Consider the following 16954-nt stretch of genomic DNA (forward strand, 5'->3'; position numbering starts at 1 on the left):
GGGTAAACCGAATTAGCTCTAGCTCCACCCCATTAAAACATTAAAATGGCCAGTCAATAACTTTCGAAGTGTTTACAACGATAAGGGACCAGCTAATTGTATGTAAAACATACTGTGCCTGCTTGGAGCCTTCCGATAGTGTATAGTTTTATCAGATACACAGCGTGTCATTTTATAGGTACATTTTAAGTGTTTTACTGTTCAAAATACCATATTGAACCTTTCCGTCTCTGAATCACTCCGGAATAATATAGTTGGCGCACCGTACACACGTGGGTTAACTGTGTGGTGTGTTTTGGTGGAACAGCTCCTCAAAACCACCCTCGATACAGTTATTTGCACCATGTTGAAATCCAAAACATTTGTGAAGAAGACCCGCTCTGGCGGAGTGTTGAAAATAGTGCGCGAACATTACCTCAGAGATGACATCTGGTGCGGAAGTGAGGTTTGTAAGGAGTGTAAAGATGAAGCGCCTGTGCTGCAGGAAGACGCGTGCATAGAAAGTAACTTGTGCTCATATCCTCACTATATAATCCCAGACACCAATGTGGTTTTGCATCAGGTATGTGGTTTTTATTATTTATTTAGCTGTTTATTGAAATAAGCGTATTTGTTATGAACATTGTTTTGTAAACTATTAACTGTCATCAAAATATTTGTCTTGTCAGGACGTCTTGTTTAGTATTTGCTTGTTTAGTATGCTATTTCACTAAACAACAAGGAATCTATTTCACATTTTAAAAAGGCTGTATTTTCTGTTCATTTTTTTGGGGGAAGTTAAAGGTTTATTCTAAATACAGGCGACCTAAAAAGTGCGAATTTAAGACCACAATTTACTTAATTCATTCTTTATATAATTCATTCATACTTCATAACTCATTCTTTATCATAAAAACGAATAGATATAAACATTTCTTTAAGACAGTTGCTGAGTTATTGAAGTTAAAGGTTATAACCAAGGGGAATTTCTAATATTTTTTTTATCTTTCCATAAATCTGTCAAAATACTGTCAACTGCCAAAATAAATAAATACCTTTTTAGCCATATATATTTTTTAGGAATAAGATGTTCTATAAATCATGAGTGATATGAACAAACTCCTCAATAAAAACCTTCAAAATATACACTACCAGTCAAAGTACAGTAAAACAGTTACATTTTAAAATATTTTTTTAATATTTAACCCTCTATGGCATGAATTTTTATTTTAGGATGAAAAAAAATATTTGACCCTATTTTTTGGGAGCTTGGGTGTCCCTGATAATACATCAATCATAAAATGTGCGCCCCCCCAGCCCCCCCACCAGATTTTTTTTTGTTGCCTCAGGGCAACAACATGCAGTTAGGGTACTAAAACACCAAGGTTTTCTGAATTTCTGAAAAAGTTTTATTTCAACAACAACAATGTCAACAAGTTTTATTTAAACAAACACCATTCATAAATGGTTTATTGCTCAGTATGTAACATCAAAAAGCAGTTGTTGGTGGATGTGAAGCACAGATGGACATTGCATTTTTGGCACTTGGCTTTAGGTGTACCCTTGCATCCTGGTGCCCTGCATCTCCCTTTTTTTTGCATCCATGACCATCCAGTGGGCTGTGTTATCCAGATGCACATCAGGGACTGGAAGTTGTGGGTCCTCTTCTTCTCTTCTCTTCAAACTCCCCAGCAATTGTGGAACTAAGACGACCTCTCCTACGCTCCAGACTCTTCCCACTTTTGCACAAGCTTTCTGCGATATACTCTATGACTTGAAGCCTCATCTGTTCTTCTTTTCTCATCCCAGTGCTGCTGCAGTCTCTCTTGTAGAGCAGCCCACCAGTCACGATGGTCATGTCGATAAAGTGGAACATCTATGAATCAGCAGATCGACTCCACTCATGTTCTTATTGTATTCCCTCATCACAGCAGGACAAGGAACTTTGATGATTTTCTTTTGCTTGCCATACCACCTATCAACCTCAGTCACTTGGGTGTGCTCCAAAATAATTACTGAGAAGACTGACTGAACGATTATCAAACCACTTCACAGCATGCAAGGTGGTGTCTCTAGAAAAACATCTTGAAATATTCATAGGGGGACATGATATCATCTGATGTTGGAAGGCTGGACAGCCATTCTTGATATTCAGTAAGATTGGCATTGTGGGGTGTTCTCCAGCGGGGTAAGCGAGGAACATCTTCCAGAGAATTATCATCTCCATGATCATTTTCATCTTCCTCCACAGACTCATTCTCATTAGACATGCCAACTGTTTTAAAAGGAACCAAGAAGCATAAGCATTACAATTGGTCATCTCGTAGTCACCTCTATTTACCCACCTATGCATGCACATGCACACACACACACACACACACACACACACACACACACACACACACACACACACACACACACACACACACACACACAACATATGCACAAGCACATTCACACATGTGTATTACATACAGTAAGTTGCTCTACTGACTAAATCCTGTTCTTCTAACCCTCCCTCAAACCTGATTCTGGTGTCCACTCTTCCTCACTGTCACTCTCCTCAAGCTCACTGTCCTCACCGTCAGAAGGAATGAGCCTAACTGCTCGATCTTGGACTTTACCTCCATAAAATGTTTGTACATCCATTTCCTGTGAGTAATATTATACACTAGTGCAAAACAAATAAATTTGGTGATAACTATGCATCCCTGCACATTTTGATCCATAAGCATGTTATTGTTTAAACAAAAGTGGCCTAACTGCATAATGTTGCCCTGAGGCAACGAAAGAAAAACTAACATTTTAGTATATAAATAAAGACAAAAACTGTTTTTACTTAATCAAATATGATTCTTCACATATTCATGCACATCACATATATTTTTAAAACAAACATATTTAAATTTAAACATGTTAAGAGGTGAAGTTTATCTTACCTTCTGCTAGCAGTGTGCTCAAGCCACCTATGGTCACAAAAAGGACTGTTCTACCCCAGGAAAAAAGGTCAAACCCACACCCACCTCAAATTTCATTGGTCACAAACTTGTTATCAGACTTTTAATGTGATATTTTATTTAAAAAAATTAAAGGGGTGTTGTGTGTGCCAAAAAAAGTGGTTTGTTGCCTGAGGGCAACACTATGCCATAGAGGGTTAAAATAACTGCTTTCTATTTGAATATATTTTAGAATGTATTTTTTTCCTGTGATTTCAAAGCTGATTTTTCTAGCATCATTACTCCAGTCACATGATCCTTCAGAAATCATTCTAATATTTTGATTTGTTGCTCAAAAAAACGTTTATTATTATTATTATTATCATGTTGGAGTAGCCGAGTAGAATTTTTTTCAGGTTTATTTGATGAATAGAAAAAATTTTTTTCTAAAAAACTACTCAACTGTTTTAAATATTGATAATAGAAATAATAAATGTTTCTTGAACAGCAAATCAGCATATTAAAAAGATTTCTGAAGAATCAGATGACACCGAAGAAGACATTAAAGACTGTTTCAGCTATGCTGAAAATATAGGTTTGATCACAGAAACAAATTAAATTTTTAAATAGATACAAATAGAAAGCAGTTATTTTAAATAGTAAAAAATAATTTACAATATAACTGCTGTGCCGTATGTTGAATCAAATAAATGCAGGCTTGTTGAGCAGTAGAGAATTCTTTTAAAAAAAACATTAAAAATCTGTTCAAAAACTTTTGACTGGTAGTGTATAAGAATATTTTGGATGTTTTCTTTCTACTAGTCTGAAAGAAGACATGTTATGAACAGCCAAATCTTAAAATTGACCACTCCTGTGCATGAATGCACAATGGTTTTGCCTGTAATGTCATGCCTTAAATGAAACAAAACCTATTTGATATTCACTTCTGACAGATTGACATCCTCGAAGACCCTCTGATCAGGAACGTCATCATTCTTCAGACTGTTTTGCAAGAGGTCAGACACAGGAGTGCCCCCATCTACAAAAGAATCAAGGATGCTATTCATGAGAAGGAAAAGCACTTCTACACCTTCACTAATGAGCATCACAGGTAACGCATCCTAAGAGGCTGTATTCATCCAAATAGTAACTTTGTGACATGCTTTTGATTTGACTTGAAGCCATTTTTACAGACTGTGCTTGATGTTAGTGTCTCATTTCTATTTTTGTTTTAAGAGAGACATTCATTGAACGAGAACAAGGGGAAAGTGCAAATGATCGCAATGATCGCGCCATCCGTGTCGCTGCTAAATGGTACGCAGATCACCTTGCGAAAGAGACCAATGGTGGTTCGCTGAAAGTGGTTCTGCTGACTGATGATCGGGCCAATAAAGAGAAGGCAGAGGAGCATGGTCTAATTGTGTACAGATGTAAGAGATATGTTTGTCATTTTTATTGCTCTGAGCATAATTCTTTTTTTCCCATTATACGCTTCCCATTCAAAACTTTGTGGATGTTACTTTGTATTTTTTGATACTTTCATTTAACAAGCATGTCTAAAGCAACAGTAAAAACATCTATAATGTTGCTAAATATTTAATATAACTTTCTTTTCAATAATAAACGTTTTCTTGAGCAGCAATTCAGCATATTAGAATATTTTTTTAAGGATCATGTGACACTGAAGACAGGAGTAATGGCTGCTGAAAATTTCGGCTTTGCATCACAGTAATAAATTACAGTATAGTCACACAGAAATAAGTTATTTTAAATTGTAATACTACTATTTCACAATATAACTGTATTTTGAATTTTGTATTTAAAAAAAAAAAAAAATCTTACCAATCCCAAACTTTTGAACGGTAGTGTCACATTCTCACAAATGGTAACTAGGATAATAGCATAATTGCGAAAATTTTCACAAATGAATGCAGGTTTTGTTTGTATGTTCTATTCTTATGTAGGTGAAGAGTATATCAAGAGCTTGATAGGCAACCCTGAGCTTGTGGACAGACTTGCGTTGAAAGCTGATGATCAGGTACGTACACCGTGATGGATGGTCAAGAAAGCTTTTAGTTTTTATGTGCTTTTGTGTTAAATTGTATTATGATTTGTCTTTTGCGGTTCTTTTATAGAATGAAATCACTGGCAGTAAGGTACTGTTTCCAGAGCATCTGCCTTTATCCAGGATTCAGAGTGGCATTAAGAGTGGAGTGTTTCTTCAAGGCACGTTCCATGCAAACAGAGATAACTATCTGGAGGGCACAGTCTTTATAAATAGAGAGGGGACGGATATCAATGAGGTAAGCAGGCTATCATGTAGATAATTGTTTTGTTGTATTTTTTGAGTTAGTTCACCTAAAGATCTATGAAACTGTACTCACCCTCACACCTCCCAAGATGTAGATGAAATTTAGCTCTTCATGGGTTTCTTTCTTCATTTGGAGAAATTGAACTGCACATCTCTTGCTCACCACTGCTCTGCAGTGAATGGGTGCCATCATAATGAGAGTCCAAACAGCTGATAAAAACATCACAATAATCCACAAGTAATCCACTTGACTCCAGTTCTTCAATTAGCAATACTGGATATAAAAACCTGCGTGTTTGTTGAGAAATCAATATTACAGATAGGTCCTCTATCTGTAATATTGATTTCTCAACAAACACACAGGTTTTCATATCCCATATTGTTAACTGAAGAACTAATTTAGCTGGAAGTAATGCTTTGAAGTAAAAAAACGAAGTTAAAAGTTATTTACAAACACACTGCTTTTCAATTCGGCAGATGTTAATTGATGGACCTAAGTGGTGTGGAGTGTTGTGATGTTTTTATCAGTTGTTTGGACACTTATTCTGACGGCACCCATTCACTGCAGAGGATCCATAAGTGAGCAAGTGATGTAATGCTAAATTTCTTCTAATCTGTTCCCATGAAAAAACAAACTTATCTACATCTTGGATGGCTTAAGGTGAGTAGATATTAGAGGACTTATTGTTTCTGGGTGAACTATTTCTTTAAAAAGATTTGTAAGCAGAATCATCTATTAACATGACATGTTTTGGCAGGTTCTACTTCAAGGCCTTCAGAATTTGAACAGGGTTGTTAATCAGGATGTAGTGGCTGTTGAACTATTTCCCAAAGAACGCTGGGTTGCTCCATCATCTGTTGTGCTGCAGGATGATAGTCCAAATGATGAAGATGCTGAGGAAGATGAGACTGAAAATAAGGTATGATCATTTGACTGTTAATATAAATACTCAAATGTTTCCAGAGTCACTGTGTAGTTGGTTCTGAAAGGTTCTATTTTGGTTGCTGTTGTGTAGAACCCATTACTCTAAAAATATACTGTATGTTCATAGATTTTTATGAATTGAATGATGACTGTTTGCTGTTGTGTTGTAGCTGAAGAGTGTACCATCGGAGTCTAGCATTCTCAAGCCCACTGGGCGAGTGGTGGGCATTATAAAAAGGAACTGGAGGCCTTTCTGTGGGATGCTCTCACAGTCAATAATCAAAGAGGTAACAGTGCTTCACCACTAGCCAATTTTCAGTCACTGAGCTCTGTTGATTTTTGTGTTCACTGCATGATTCAGTCTATTAAAATGCATTTAGAATGATCACATAATTCAAGATATGGGGGCGGAAAATGTATATATTTATATAATTTCATATATTTAATCAATATCACATGAAGAGTGCTGTTTTTCCCTTCAAAAATCAGCATGACTACAAATGAGATAAACAAGAAGTTAATATTAAAAAGACTTGTTTTAGACAGCATATTTCCCGTTTTTGCTTAATTCCGCCAACAACAATCATTCCAAACACAGCTACAGCACTGTTTTGCGTCACCGAGCAACATGATAGTGTTTCGTTCCTGACTGAATCAACCATTTAAATGATTTGGTTCAGTCGCAGTGACTCACTTATTAACAGCCACTTGCTGCCACCGGTGGTGGTTTTAATTTTACATTTAAAGTGTCTTTTCACTTTTAAAAGAATGTCAAATATAGCTGCATTAACATGTGTAAATACATCTAAATGCCACTTCATATGCAACTTGTGCAAAGATTAATTTTGTTGAAACTGATTTAATTTGTTTGGTAACAGCCTAAATGTATTATTATTATAACTGACTGATTAAATGTAAGAATTTGACTCAAAAGATGCTGCACACTTTTAGAAAAAATTGATTTATAAAAGTAAAAATGTGACCCTGGACCACAAAACCAGTCATAAGGTTAAATTTTACAAAACTGAGATGTATGCATCACATGAAAGCTCAATAAATAAGCTTTCTATTGATATATGGTTTGTTAGGATAGGACAATATTTGGCCGAGATACATCTATTTGAAAATCTGGAATCTGAAGGTGCAAAAAAATCAAAATACTGAGAAAATCACCTTTAAAGTTCTTCAAATTAAGTTCTTAACAATGCATATTACTAATCAAAAATTACATTTTGATATATTTACAGCATAAAAGAAAAATCAATAATTTTGACCCATACCATGTATTTTTGGCTATTGCTACAAATATACCCCAGCGACTTAAGACTGGTTTTGTGGTCCAGGGTCACAAATGCCCAATTTAAACCTATTGAAAAAGAATCATTTCCATCACTGCTGTGAACTGACCACACAGAATATGAAGAATATCAAAAACTTTAGGAGTCAGCACGGTAGTCCTTAAGCACAATAACACTCAGCAAAATATCGTCAAATTATGGTTGTCAATAAAATCCCAGAAAATATTGAGTTTTTTTTTTCTCAATATCGCACACTCCTAGTATTAAATTGATCAAAGGTGACAGTAAAGACATTTATAGATGTTGCTTTAAAAATATTTCGATTTTAAATAAATGCTGTTCATTTGAACTTAATTACATAATCCTGGTAAAAAGAATCATGGTTTCCACAAAAATATGTAGCAGCAGAACGGAAGAAAGATCTTGATCTGAGATCTTATATTGACAGTGGGAGAGTTAAACCACTCTGTAAAGTCAACTCCAGCACAAATCGCAAATTCTTTCAATAGAGTTAAATTCAGAACTCCGGGATGGCAAGTTTATACAAGAAAACTACTCATCAAGCTTACTTAACCACTATTTCACAAATTAAGCCTAGTGAATTGTCGTCCTGGAATATGTACATATATATGTCTTCCAACATGGTTGTTTAAGAAATTATATGCACTGCATCATCAGTTACGGTTAAAAGAATATTTGCAAAATGTATAACATTGCCAGAAACATGGTAATTTCTGCAATAATCTATTCCTAAAGAAGTAATGTTGCAATAATTTTTACTGAAGGTTTGATTAAATAAATGTGTAAACATAGGATACAGTAGTGTGACTGAAATAATTTGAACTGAAGCTGAATATATACATTTTACAACAAGTCCTGAAGAGATAAACGCACAATATAATAACTCAGTTATTGTTAATATAACCACTGTATTATGATCACTAAGACAGAGTCTCTGTTTCTTGAAAAATCTTGATATGTTTGTCTGATGCATTGCATTAATTAACTGTTTTAAATTTCACACCAGGCAACAAGGCACCTTTTCACCCCAGCAGACCGACGAATCCCACGGATTCGTATTGAGACCAGACAAGCCGCCAATCTGGTTGGGCAGAGAATTATGGTCGCTATCGATGGCTGGCCTAAAAACTCCAGATACCCAAATGTAAGTGTCAGTGACTTACGGTTTCAGTTTATACAAATGATGACAAGTTTTAAACAACAGGCTTCCTCAGAGATGCTGATTCCATCATGATTCCAGCCAGAAGAAGCTGAAAAATATGCATTGTACAGCGTACGCTAATTTGCATCCTGAGTCCCTAGAAATGCATGATGCAAACTTGCATTTGGGATTATTAATCATGCTTATTATGTATTAATAGCCACTTTTTCTGATTTGTATTTAGAATGTTTTCAACATTACGTGAGTCCGGAAAGCCTGGATGCTGAGATCACTTTATATTTATTTTTTGGATTTCTCTCAGGGTCACTTTGTGAAAAACCTTGGCACTGCTGGAGATAAAGAGACCGAGACAGAGGTTCTTCTTCTAGAACATGATGTTCCTCATCAGCCATTCTCTCAAGCTGTTCTTAGCTTCCTACCCAAGATGCCCTGGAGTATTACTGATGAGGTAGTGTATTCATGCATTTTGAAAGACTTTGTTGTATCAGAATATTTCTATATAACATATTGAAATGCTCAAAGCTTGATTTTTATCTGTTTTCCTGCAGGATATGAAGGTCAGAGCAGATCTCAGACACCTCTGTGTGTGTAGTGTGGATCCTCCTGGCTGTACGGATATTGATGATGCTCTTCATTGTCGGGAACTGGAGAACGGAAACTTGGAGGTATTGCAACTTGCGTAAATGATCACAAGTGGTAAAGAGAATGTACTAGTGTAATTCCATTGGGTTTTTGTATTGAGTGGTATGCTTTTGTTTCAGGTTGGTGTTCACATAGCAGATGTCAGCCATTTTATTCGGCCAGGAAATGCTCTAGATCAAGAGGCAGCAAGCAGAGGCACTACAGTCTACCTTTGTGGAAAGGTACTTATTTGTGGAATGTATGGAATAATAATGAGCTGTAATAACAATTAGCAATCCACTGAAATGAAAAATCTTGTCCCAAATCCAAAATACTGTATTTGCTGGAACAAAAGCCTGGAAATAAAAACAAATCAGCATATTAGAATGATTTCATTCAAAATTCATCACAGGAATAAACATAAAATATTATATTTTACAGTATGTTACAATAGAACACTTTTTTTTTAAATGTAACATTTTAAACTATTATTGTTTTTGTGTTTTGGGTCAAATAAACAGTTTTGTTTTGACATTTCAAAAATATTAGAAAATCTATCTTACAAACCCAAAACATTTAAATTAAACTCTTCAGTTGAACAATTTTTTTTAATAAAATTTACTTTCTACAAAAAAAATCTATTTGAGTAGTTCTTGATAGATTTTGGCTTATTTATTTCTCCTTTGAGTTGAAAAATGAAAATGGAATTTATGGCTTTTTCGGCAGGAACATTTTAATGGCAAAATGTATTATCTATCCTTAGTAATTATATTTCCTAATTTTAAATATTACCTTTAATTTTGTTCTTTTCACAGAGAATTGACATGGTTCCTGAACTTCTGAGTTCCAACTTGTGTTCTCTGCGATCCAATGTTGAGAGGTGTGGTTTCTATTATAACTATTATTACTAAAGTGGTTAATATAATTGAAAACCTTCATTGTCTAATGAGCACTTCCACCCTCAGGTTAGCATTCTCTTGTATTTGGGAGATGAACGACAATGCTGAAATCATCAAAACACACTTCACAAAGAGTGTCATTAATTCCAAGGTTTGCTGCATTTTAATTTTAAAAATGGATTTAAAATGATGGTTTATGATGGAATGTGCTTTGTAAGTAAGTGTTGTTTTATCACATTAGGCCTCCCTTACATATGCCGAAGCTCAGATGAGAATTGACGACACCACCATGAATGATGACATCACAAAGAGTCTGCGGGGCCTTAACAAACTGGCTAAACTCTTAAAGGGCCGGAGGATTGAAAAAGGGTATTTGCATTTAAATTGAATGAAATAAATAATCTTGAAACACAGCTTTGATCATGAAGCAGTCTTTTACCCTTTATTTTGTATCATTTTTCAGAGCGCTGACCCTCTCCTCTCCCGAAGTACGTTTCCATATAGACAGTGAGACACATGACCCTATAGATCTGCAGACCAAAGAACTAATGTGAGTGCTTTATATGTCTCTCTGCCAAAGGTTAATAATGTAATAAAAATATAATGTTAACATTCTCATTGATTTGATTTATTTTTATTATTTCTGCTGATTGTATTGTAAAATATAATACTAGTAGTTTCTAGTAGTTAAACTACCTTTGTCTTGATTCTGCTTTTACATTTTTCTCCAGGGAGACTAATTCTATGGTGGAGGAGTTCATGTTGTTGGCGAATATCTCTGTAGCACAGAAGATCTATGATGAGTTCTCAGAATGTGCCCTACTGAGGAAACACCCTTCACCACCACCGTCAAACTACGACATCCTCATTAAGGCTGCAAATTCAAGGGTGGGTGGAAACTCTGTAGTAGTTCATTTTCATTTTATATTTGAAATATAAATTCAAAGATATATTTATTTTTAAACATTTCAATTTTATATATTTTTATATGATGTATCTGAGGAAATTTGTTTTATGTTGAATAATTCACTGAACAATTCCTAAAGGGTTTTGGCTGTGGAAATGATACCATCTACCAAGTTTACAAAGACCAGCATTAAAGGGATAGTGGTAGCCAGTCCTGTTCCTCTTGTACATACTATGTATTTATTACAATAATCACAATAACTAGGTTAAAAATAGGTACAGGGTTTCCGCAAGGTCTTAAAAAGTCTTAAAAAGTCTAAAATTTAAAAATCAGAATTTTAGGCCTGAAAAAGTCTTAAATTCGCTGTCCTAGGTCTTAAATAATTTTACACAGGTCTTATTTTTCCGATGTCCATGTAACGCTACCTCTAATGCTCATTTAAATTCTCTTTTTGTTGTTTCCAGGGTGTTGTAGTTCTTTATTTCACTATTCCAAATATAATTTGCTGTATTTAAACTACAAATGAGACCAACATGCAATAGCCAATCAGCTTTCTGTTATTGGCGCGAGTCTCTCTCGGATTGTACCGCAGAAGTGAAATGGATTTAACTTTTTAGCTATGGGGAAGTGCAAGTTTGGCGATACTTAGCTTGAAAAAACTGAATATAGGGCTTGGCTAAGGCCAGTTGCTAACAACTAGATTTTTTTCTCCCTCTGTGGAAGTTACTGCGTCTTCAGACAGAATCGCAGTAGCAGAATACAGGTCAAACGACCTTTTTCTGTATATAATGTTATCAATAATAATAAGAAATATAGGTCGAGCTAGCTGACCGCCAGCCTTCGAGATACTTTTAAAATGTTTTTTTACTTGCCCGACCGAACAAACCGCCTGATTAAAACTGAAGTGACAAAAACAACTAGCGAAGCATCGAAAGGCAAGAAAGATTCATATTTTAATACATTCAACGTAAACAGCAATTGATAATGGATAGTGTATTTCTGGTCTATTTGTGACATACTTTAAAACAAATTAATGTAACAGCACTCTAAAGAAACACACTGAGGTAAACATTTAAAATGTATAGGTTATTTATAACACGATATAGTTCAGTAATATACCAAGTGAGCTTTTTGCTGAAAATTCACACAATTACAAATGTTGCATTAATTTTAGCTCAATAAAAAAGTAGTTAGTCAAGTAGTTACTTACATATTAGACAATATGCAACATTAGCAGAAGCATTCTCCTAGCAACGTTTTGCTATAATTCAGCGTTTTGCTCGAATCAGTTGAAATAACTCGCTCATGAAGTGACTTACCGCCACCTGCTGGTAGTTTAGTGTGTTTAAAAGTATGCCTCCACACCCAACATTTCTAATGTATATATTTATAAATCAATAAATGTATTTAAAACATTAATATCACTTTTAATTTTGCAGTGTAAATTATGTAATCTCACTGCTAACAGCCATTCAGAATTTATTGATAAATTCATAAAATAAATTTCAAAGGTAATGCATACATTTCAAAAGTAAAAAAAAAAAAAGCCTTTATAAAGGTAAATCAAATATGCAGATTTAAGATGTAAAAGCTAATAGAGCACTGATGAAAATATTGCTTCAGAATTTTTTTTACATCAGATATTTCTAGTGGTACTTTTATGGGGATATTTTGTGTGGAATAGTATCTGCTGATATGAAAAATTCACTGTATATCGTAGTAATACATTTAATTTATGACAGCCATGAAATTGTGTTTACTTTGTACATTAAACACATTAAATATTACATATATGCATGTAATATAATATCTATTTGCATTACATGTTTCGGTCTTAAATTTCATATAAGGTGGTATTAAAAAGGTCTTAAAAAGTCTTAAATTTCATTTGTTCATATCTGCAGAAACCCTGTAGGTACTAACCTTGGACATACCCCTAAACCTAACCCTACCCCATGTAGTTATCTAAGAAAGTATTGGTAGTATAAGGTAAGTACACTTTAAGTACATGAAAGTACACAAACTGTAAAATAAAGCAGCCGGGATAGTTCACCAAAAATGAAAATTCTGTCATTAATTACTTACCCTCATGCTGTTTTAAACCTGTAAAAGTTTCATCTTCGGAACACAAATTAAGATACTTATAAAGAAATCCAAGAGCTTTCTGACCCTGCTTAGACAGCAACGGATCTACCATGTTTAAGTCCCAGAAAGGTAGTAAGGATATTGTTAAGATAGTCCATGTGACATCAGTGATTCAACTGTAATTCTATGATGCTACAAGAATACTTTTAGTATGCAAAGAAAACTAAAATAATGACTTCATTTCAACAATTTCTTCTCTTGTTTTTGAAATTTTTTTTCACAAGAGTGCCACAACACATGCGGTTGCATTACTCTACTTGCAAACATTGCAAAAGGTATTCTTGTTGCTTCATAAAATTAAGGCTGAACCACTGATGTCACATGGACTATTTTAAGGATGTCCTTCCTTTTTTTTTTTTTTTTTTGCGCCTTGAATGTTTCAGGTGCATTGCTGTCTATGCAGGGTCAGAAAGCTCTTGGATTTCTTAAAAAAATATCTTAATTTGTGTTCCAAAGATGAATAAATGACTTACAAATTTGGAACGTCATGAGAATGAATAATTAATGACAAAATTTTCATTTTTGGGTTAACTATCTCTTTAAACCAAGTCAGACATTAGTTAAGAACAACATTGGAGCCCTGGAATTTATTTTGAGGGACAATTTTTGCTCTGATTTAATTCAAGCAAAATTTACAATTTCCAATAAGATTTGGCAAAAACAGATTTTAGTGGTTCAAAACTGCTCACCAGCATAAACATTCTGGAGAACTTCACGGATATTAAAAGCCTTGAAACTGCTATTGGTCCATGACAGTTACGTGGGTGGGAGTGTTCTGGGGCTCAACCTTCTTGGCCTTGGAAATCTTTTAAGGTGCATTTGTTTTGTGCACTCAATCTGTTGAGGATAGACAGTTGTGAAAAACTGGTCTTTGAAATTCTGAAAATCCTTAAAGGTTTGTGAACCTGAAAAAAAAAATTGTCAAGCACCTGGAAAGTTTTTGAAAATAAACATGCGTAGATACAGCTCCTTGAAAGTGGTTGAATTCATTTTGTGCAAGAAGTTTTCTGGAATAAATTCCATATTATTCCTTCCGTTCCACTAATATGTTGTTTTTGTGACCAATGCATACTAGCTTTAGTATTAGCTTTAGTTACGCACATTTACAACAAACAGAAAATCAGATCTCTGTCATATGGCAAAAGCTGTGTTTGACACATGAAAACTGTAAAAATGTATCTTACAAGGTAACACAATGTAACATTGCTCTCAAATTGAAATGCGTCCCACATTAAGTCCTTTAAAGTCCCTGAAAGTTCTTTGAATTTGAAGTTAACCAAGGTGTGGCAACCCTGGTACCCTGTTAAGCGCTGAACTGGCAAAAAATTCCAGTTGCAGTGTTGAACCGATTGCCCATTGAGTTTCTCTGCATTATCCTGTCCTCTCATGCACTTGTCTTACGTCAATGACCAGCCTTTTTTGCGGACTTGAATGAATTAGTGACATTGTAAAGATGCAGTATTGTAGAAATCACAGATTTGGAACAACCAACTTCTGTTGCTGTGGCTATTGGCATTCATCTGGACCACCTGTTGTCGCAAAGTTTCAGTCACTTTAGAACGGCTCACCATCTTGCAAATTCAGTGAAACTGAAAAATTAGGTTGCCAGTTAAATATGAAAGTGTTCTCTAATTTTGATCAGTGTTCTTTTTCAACTATCAATTATTCTGTGGAACTGCTGGGTTTTTTTGTTTGCTTTTTTAATTGCTGTCATTTTTTAGTAATAATTTGTTACATTTTTATATAGCGCTGTTCTAGGCACTAGAATTGTGAGGGCCTTCTTATCATCCACCACCAGCGTGCAGCATTCTAAACGCCACTCTTAGCATCATGGGTTGTGTCAGAATGTTTGATACCCTTGCACAGCTATTTCAAAGTTTTAACCCCTGAGAGACAAATAAAAAATAACTTCACCTTGAGTATATCAGGGCTTCTACACCAGTAGGTGGTGACCAGCGACCACTCCAGACCTTTTCATACTAAAGCCAACCTAGATGTATATAAATGTGTATATAATCAACCCCTACATTTTAAATGTTCCAGCCTATTGCTCACTTTTTTTTTTTGCCTTATTCCCTTTTCTCAGAAACTCAGCATCCTCACAGATTCAGGCAAAGCTCTGGCTGATTCCCTAAACAATGCAACGATCGAGAACTTTCCGTACTTCAACACCCTGCTGAGGATTCTGGCCACCCGCTGCATGATGCAGGCCGTGTATTTCTGCTCTGGAATGGACAGTGATTTCCACCACTATGGCCTGGCATCACCCATTTACACACACTTCACATCACCCATCAGAAGGTGAGATGCACAGGACCACTGAATCAATTTAAAGGGGTAGTTGACCTAAAATGAAAATGTTCTCATGGTTTGCTTCCCCTCATGCCAACCCAGACAACACAAAGATCTTTAGAGAAATACTCTCTGTGAATCCATATCATGCAAAAAGACATTTAAATACAAATATCATTTTTGTTATCAATGGTTTCTATGAGAGAAATTTAGGGTCGGATAGAAAGAAATTGACATTAAAGGGTTTTTAGTTTATTCTTGTTTTGTTTTGATTTTTATTTATTTATTTATTTTTTTAACTAGCTTGTACACTGATTTTAACATTTGACAATCGTCATACTAATTTCTATGTGATATATAGTTTGTTAGGATAGGACAACATTTGGCAGAGATATACAACTATTTGAAAATCTGGACTCTGAGGGTGCAAATAAATTTAAATATTGAGAAAACTGCTTTAAAATTGTCCAAATGAAGTTCTTAGCAATGCATATTACTAATTACAAATTAAGTTTTATATATAGATATATTTACAGTAGGAAATTTACAAAACATCTTCATGAAACATGATCTTTACTTAATATCCCAATGATTCTTGGAATAAAAGAAAAATAGATTATTTTGACCCATACAGTGTATTTTTGGCTTTTGCTACAAATATACCTTTGCTACTTAAGACTGGTTTTGTGGTCCATATTCACATGTGGATTACCATCACGATAATTTTTTTTGTCATTTCTTCACCCATTCACATGTTAACCCTCTCTGACTAAACATTTATGCCTTTTTATTTTGTAGATATTCTGATATCATAGTTCACCGTCTGTTAGCAGTGGCTATTAATGCAGACAGTACGTATCCAGATTTGATGGACAAGCATAAGCAGTCGGCCTTATGCAACAACCTCAACTACAGACACAAAATGGCCCAGTATGCACAGAGAGCCTCAGTAGCGTTCCACACTCAGGTAAAGTGCAAAACCAAAAAAAGTCTGACTTTAATGATTTGTTAAGTAATTGTCACATTTTTTTTTAAATGTATGGTGTCTCTCATCTTGATCCTTTAGCTGTTCTTCAAGAATAAGGGAATCATAAATGAGGATGGATTCATTCTTTTTGTAAGAAAAAATGCTATCATCATCCTGATCCCTAAATTTGGAATGGAAGGCACTGTGTTCTTTGAGAACAAGGACAAACCCAGTCCTCATCTCACTTTTGACTCTGAGGTACTGAAAAACTTTGATATCCGTCTGCGAAGCCAGACAATATTAACCTTACAGGTCATATTCATGAGATGTTGCATGATTTCTGTGTAAATGTTCTATGATTGAACATGTTTTCTCTCCTCAGGGTCCTACACTCAAAGTGGAGGAACACACTTTCCACATGTTTGACAAAGTTAAGGTAACAATCAGCCTTGACGCTTCCAACATCCAGCATCAGAGGATCAGAATGGCAC

General features: G+C 35.0%; 1 protein-coding gene across 1 annotated transcript in view; it reads left to right on the forward strand.

The window, feature by feature from the left end:
* Positions 1–279: 279 nt before the first annotated feature.
* Positions 280–16954, forward strand: part of dis3 (DIS3 exosome endoribonuclease and 3'-5' exoribonuclease) — a 27342-nt gene continuing 10667 nt past the window's right edge. Inside the window, exons 1-20 of the mRNA XM_073842612.1 lie at positions 280–562; positions 3869–4026; positions 4152–4345; positions 4880–4953; positions 5051–5218; positions 5985–6146; positions 6322–6438; positions 8477–8614; positions 8934–9080; positions 9181–9297; positions 9394–9495; positions 10069–10133; positions 10219–10303; positions 10394–10521; positions 10616–10702; positions 10884–11040; positions 15291–15505; positions 16295–16463; positions 16563–16721; positions 16846–16950. Of these exons, the coding sequence (XP_073698713.1) occupies positions 344–562; positions 3869–4026; positions 4152–4345; positions 4880–4953; positions 5051–5218; positions 5985–6146; positions 6322–6438; positions 8477–8614; positions 8934–9080; positions 9181–9297; positions 9394–9495; positions 10069–10133; positions 10219–10303; positions 10394–10521; positions 10616–10702; positions 10884–11040; positions 15291–15505; positions 16295–16463; positions 16563–16721; positions 16846–16950 (2766 nt within the window). The 5' untranslated portion in view covers positions 280–343. The remainder of the gene's footprint in view (positions 563–3868; positions 4027–4151; positions 4346–4879; positions 4954–5050; positions 5219–5984; positions 6147–6321; positions 6439–8476; positions 8615–8933; positions 9081–9180; positions 9298–9393; positions 9496–10068; positions 10134–10218; positions 10304–10393; positions 10522–10615; positions 10703–10883; positions 11041–15290; positions 15506–16294; positions 16464–16562; positions 16722–16845; positions 16951–16954) is intronic.

Source organism: Garra rufa, chromosome 6 (assembly GCF_049309525.1).
Source record: "Garra rufa chromosome 6, GarRuf1.0, whole genome shotgun sequence".
NCBI lineage: Eukaryota > Metazoa > Chordata > Actinopteri > Cypriniformes > Cyprinidae > Garra > Garra rufa.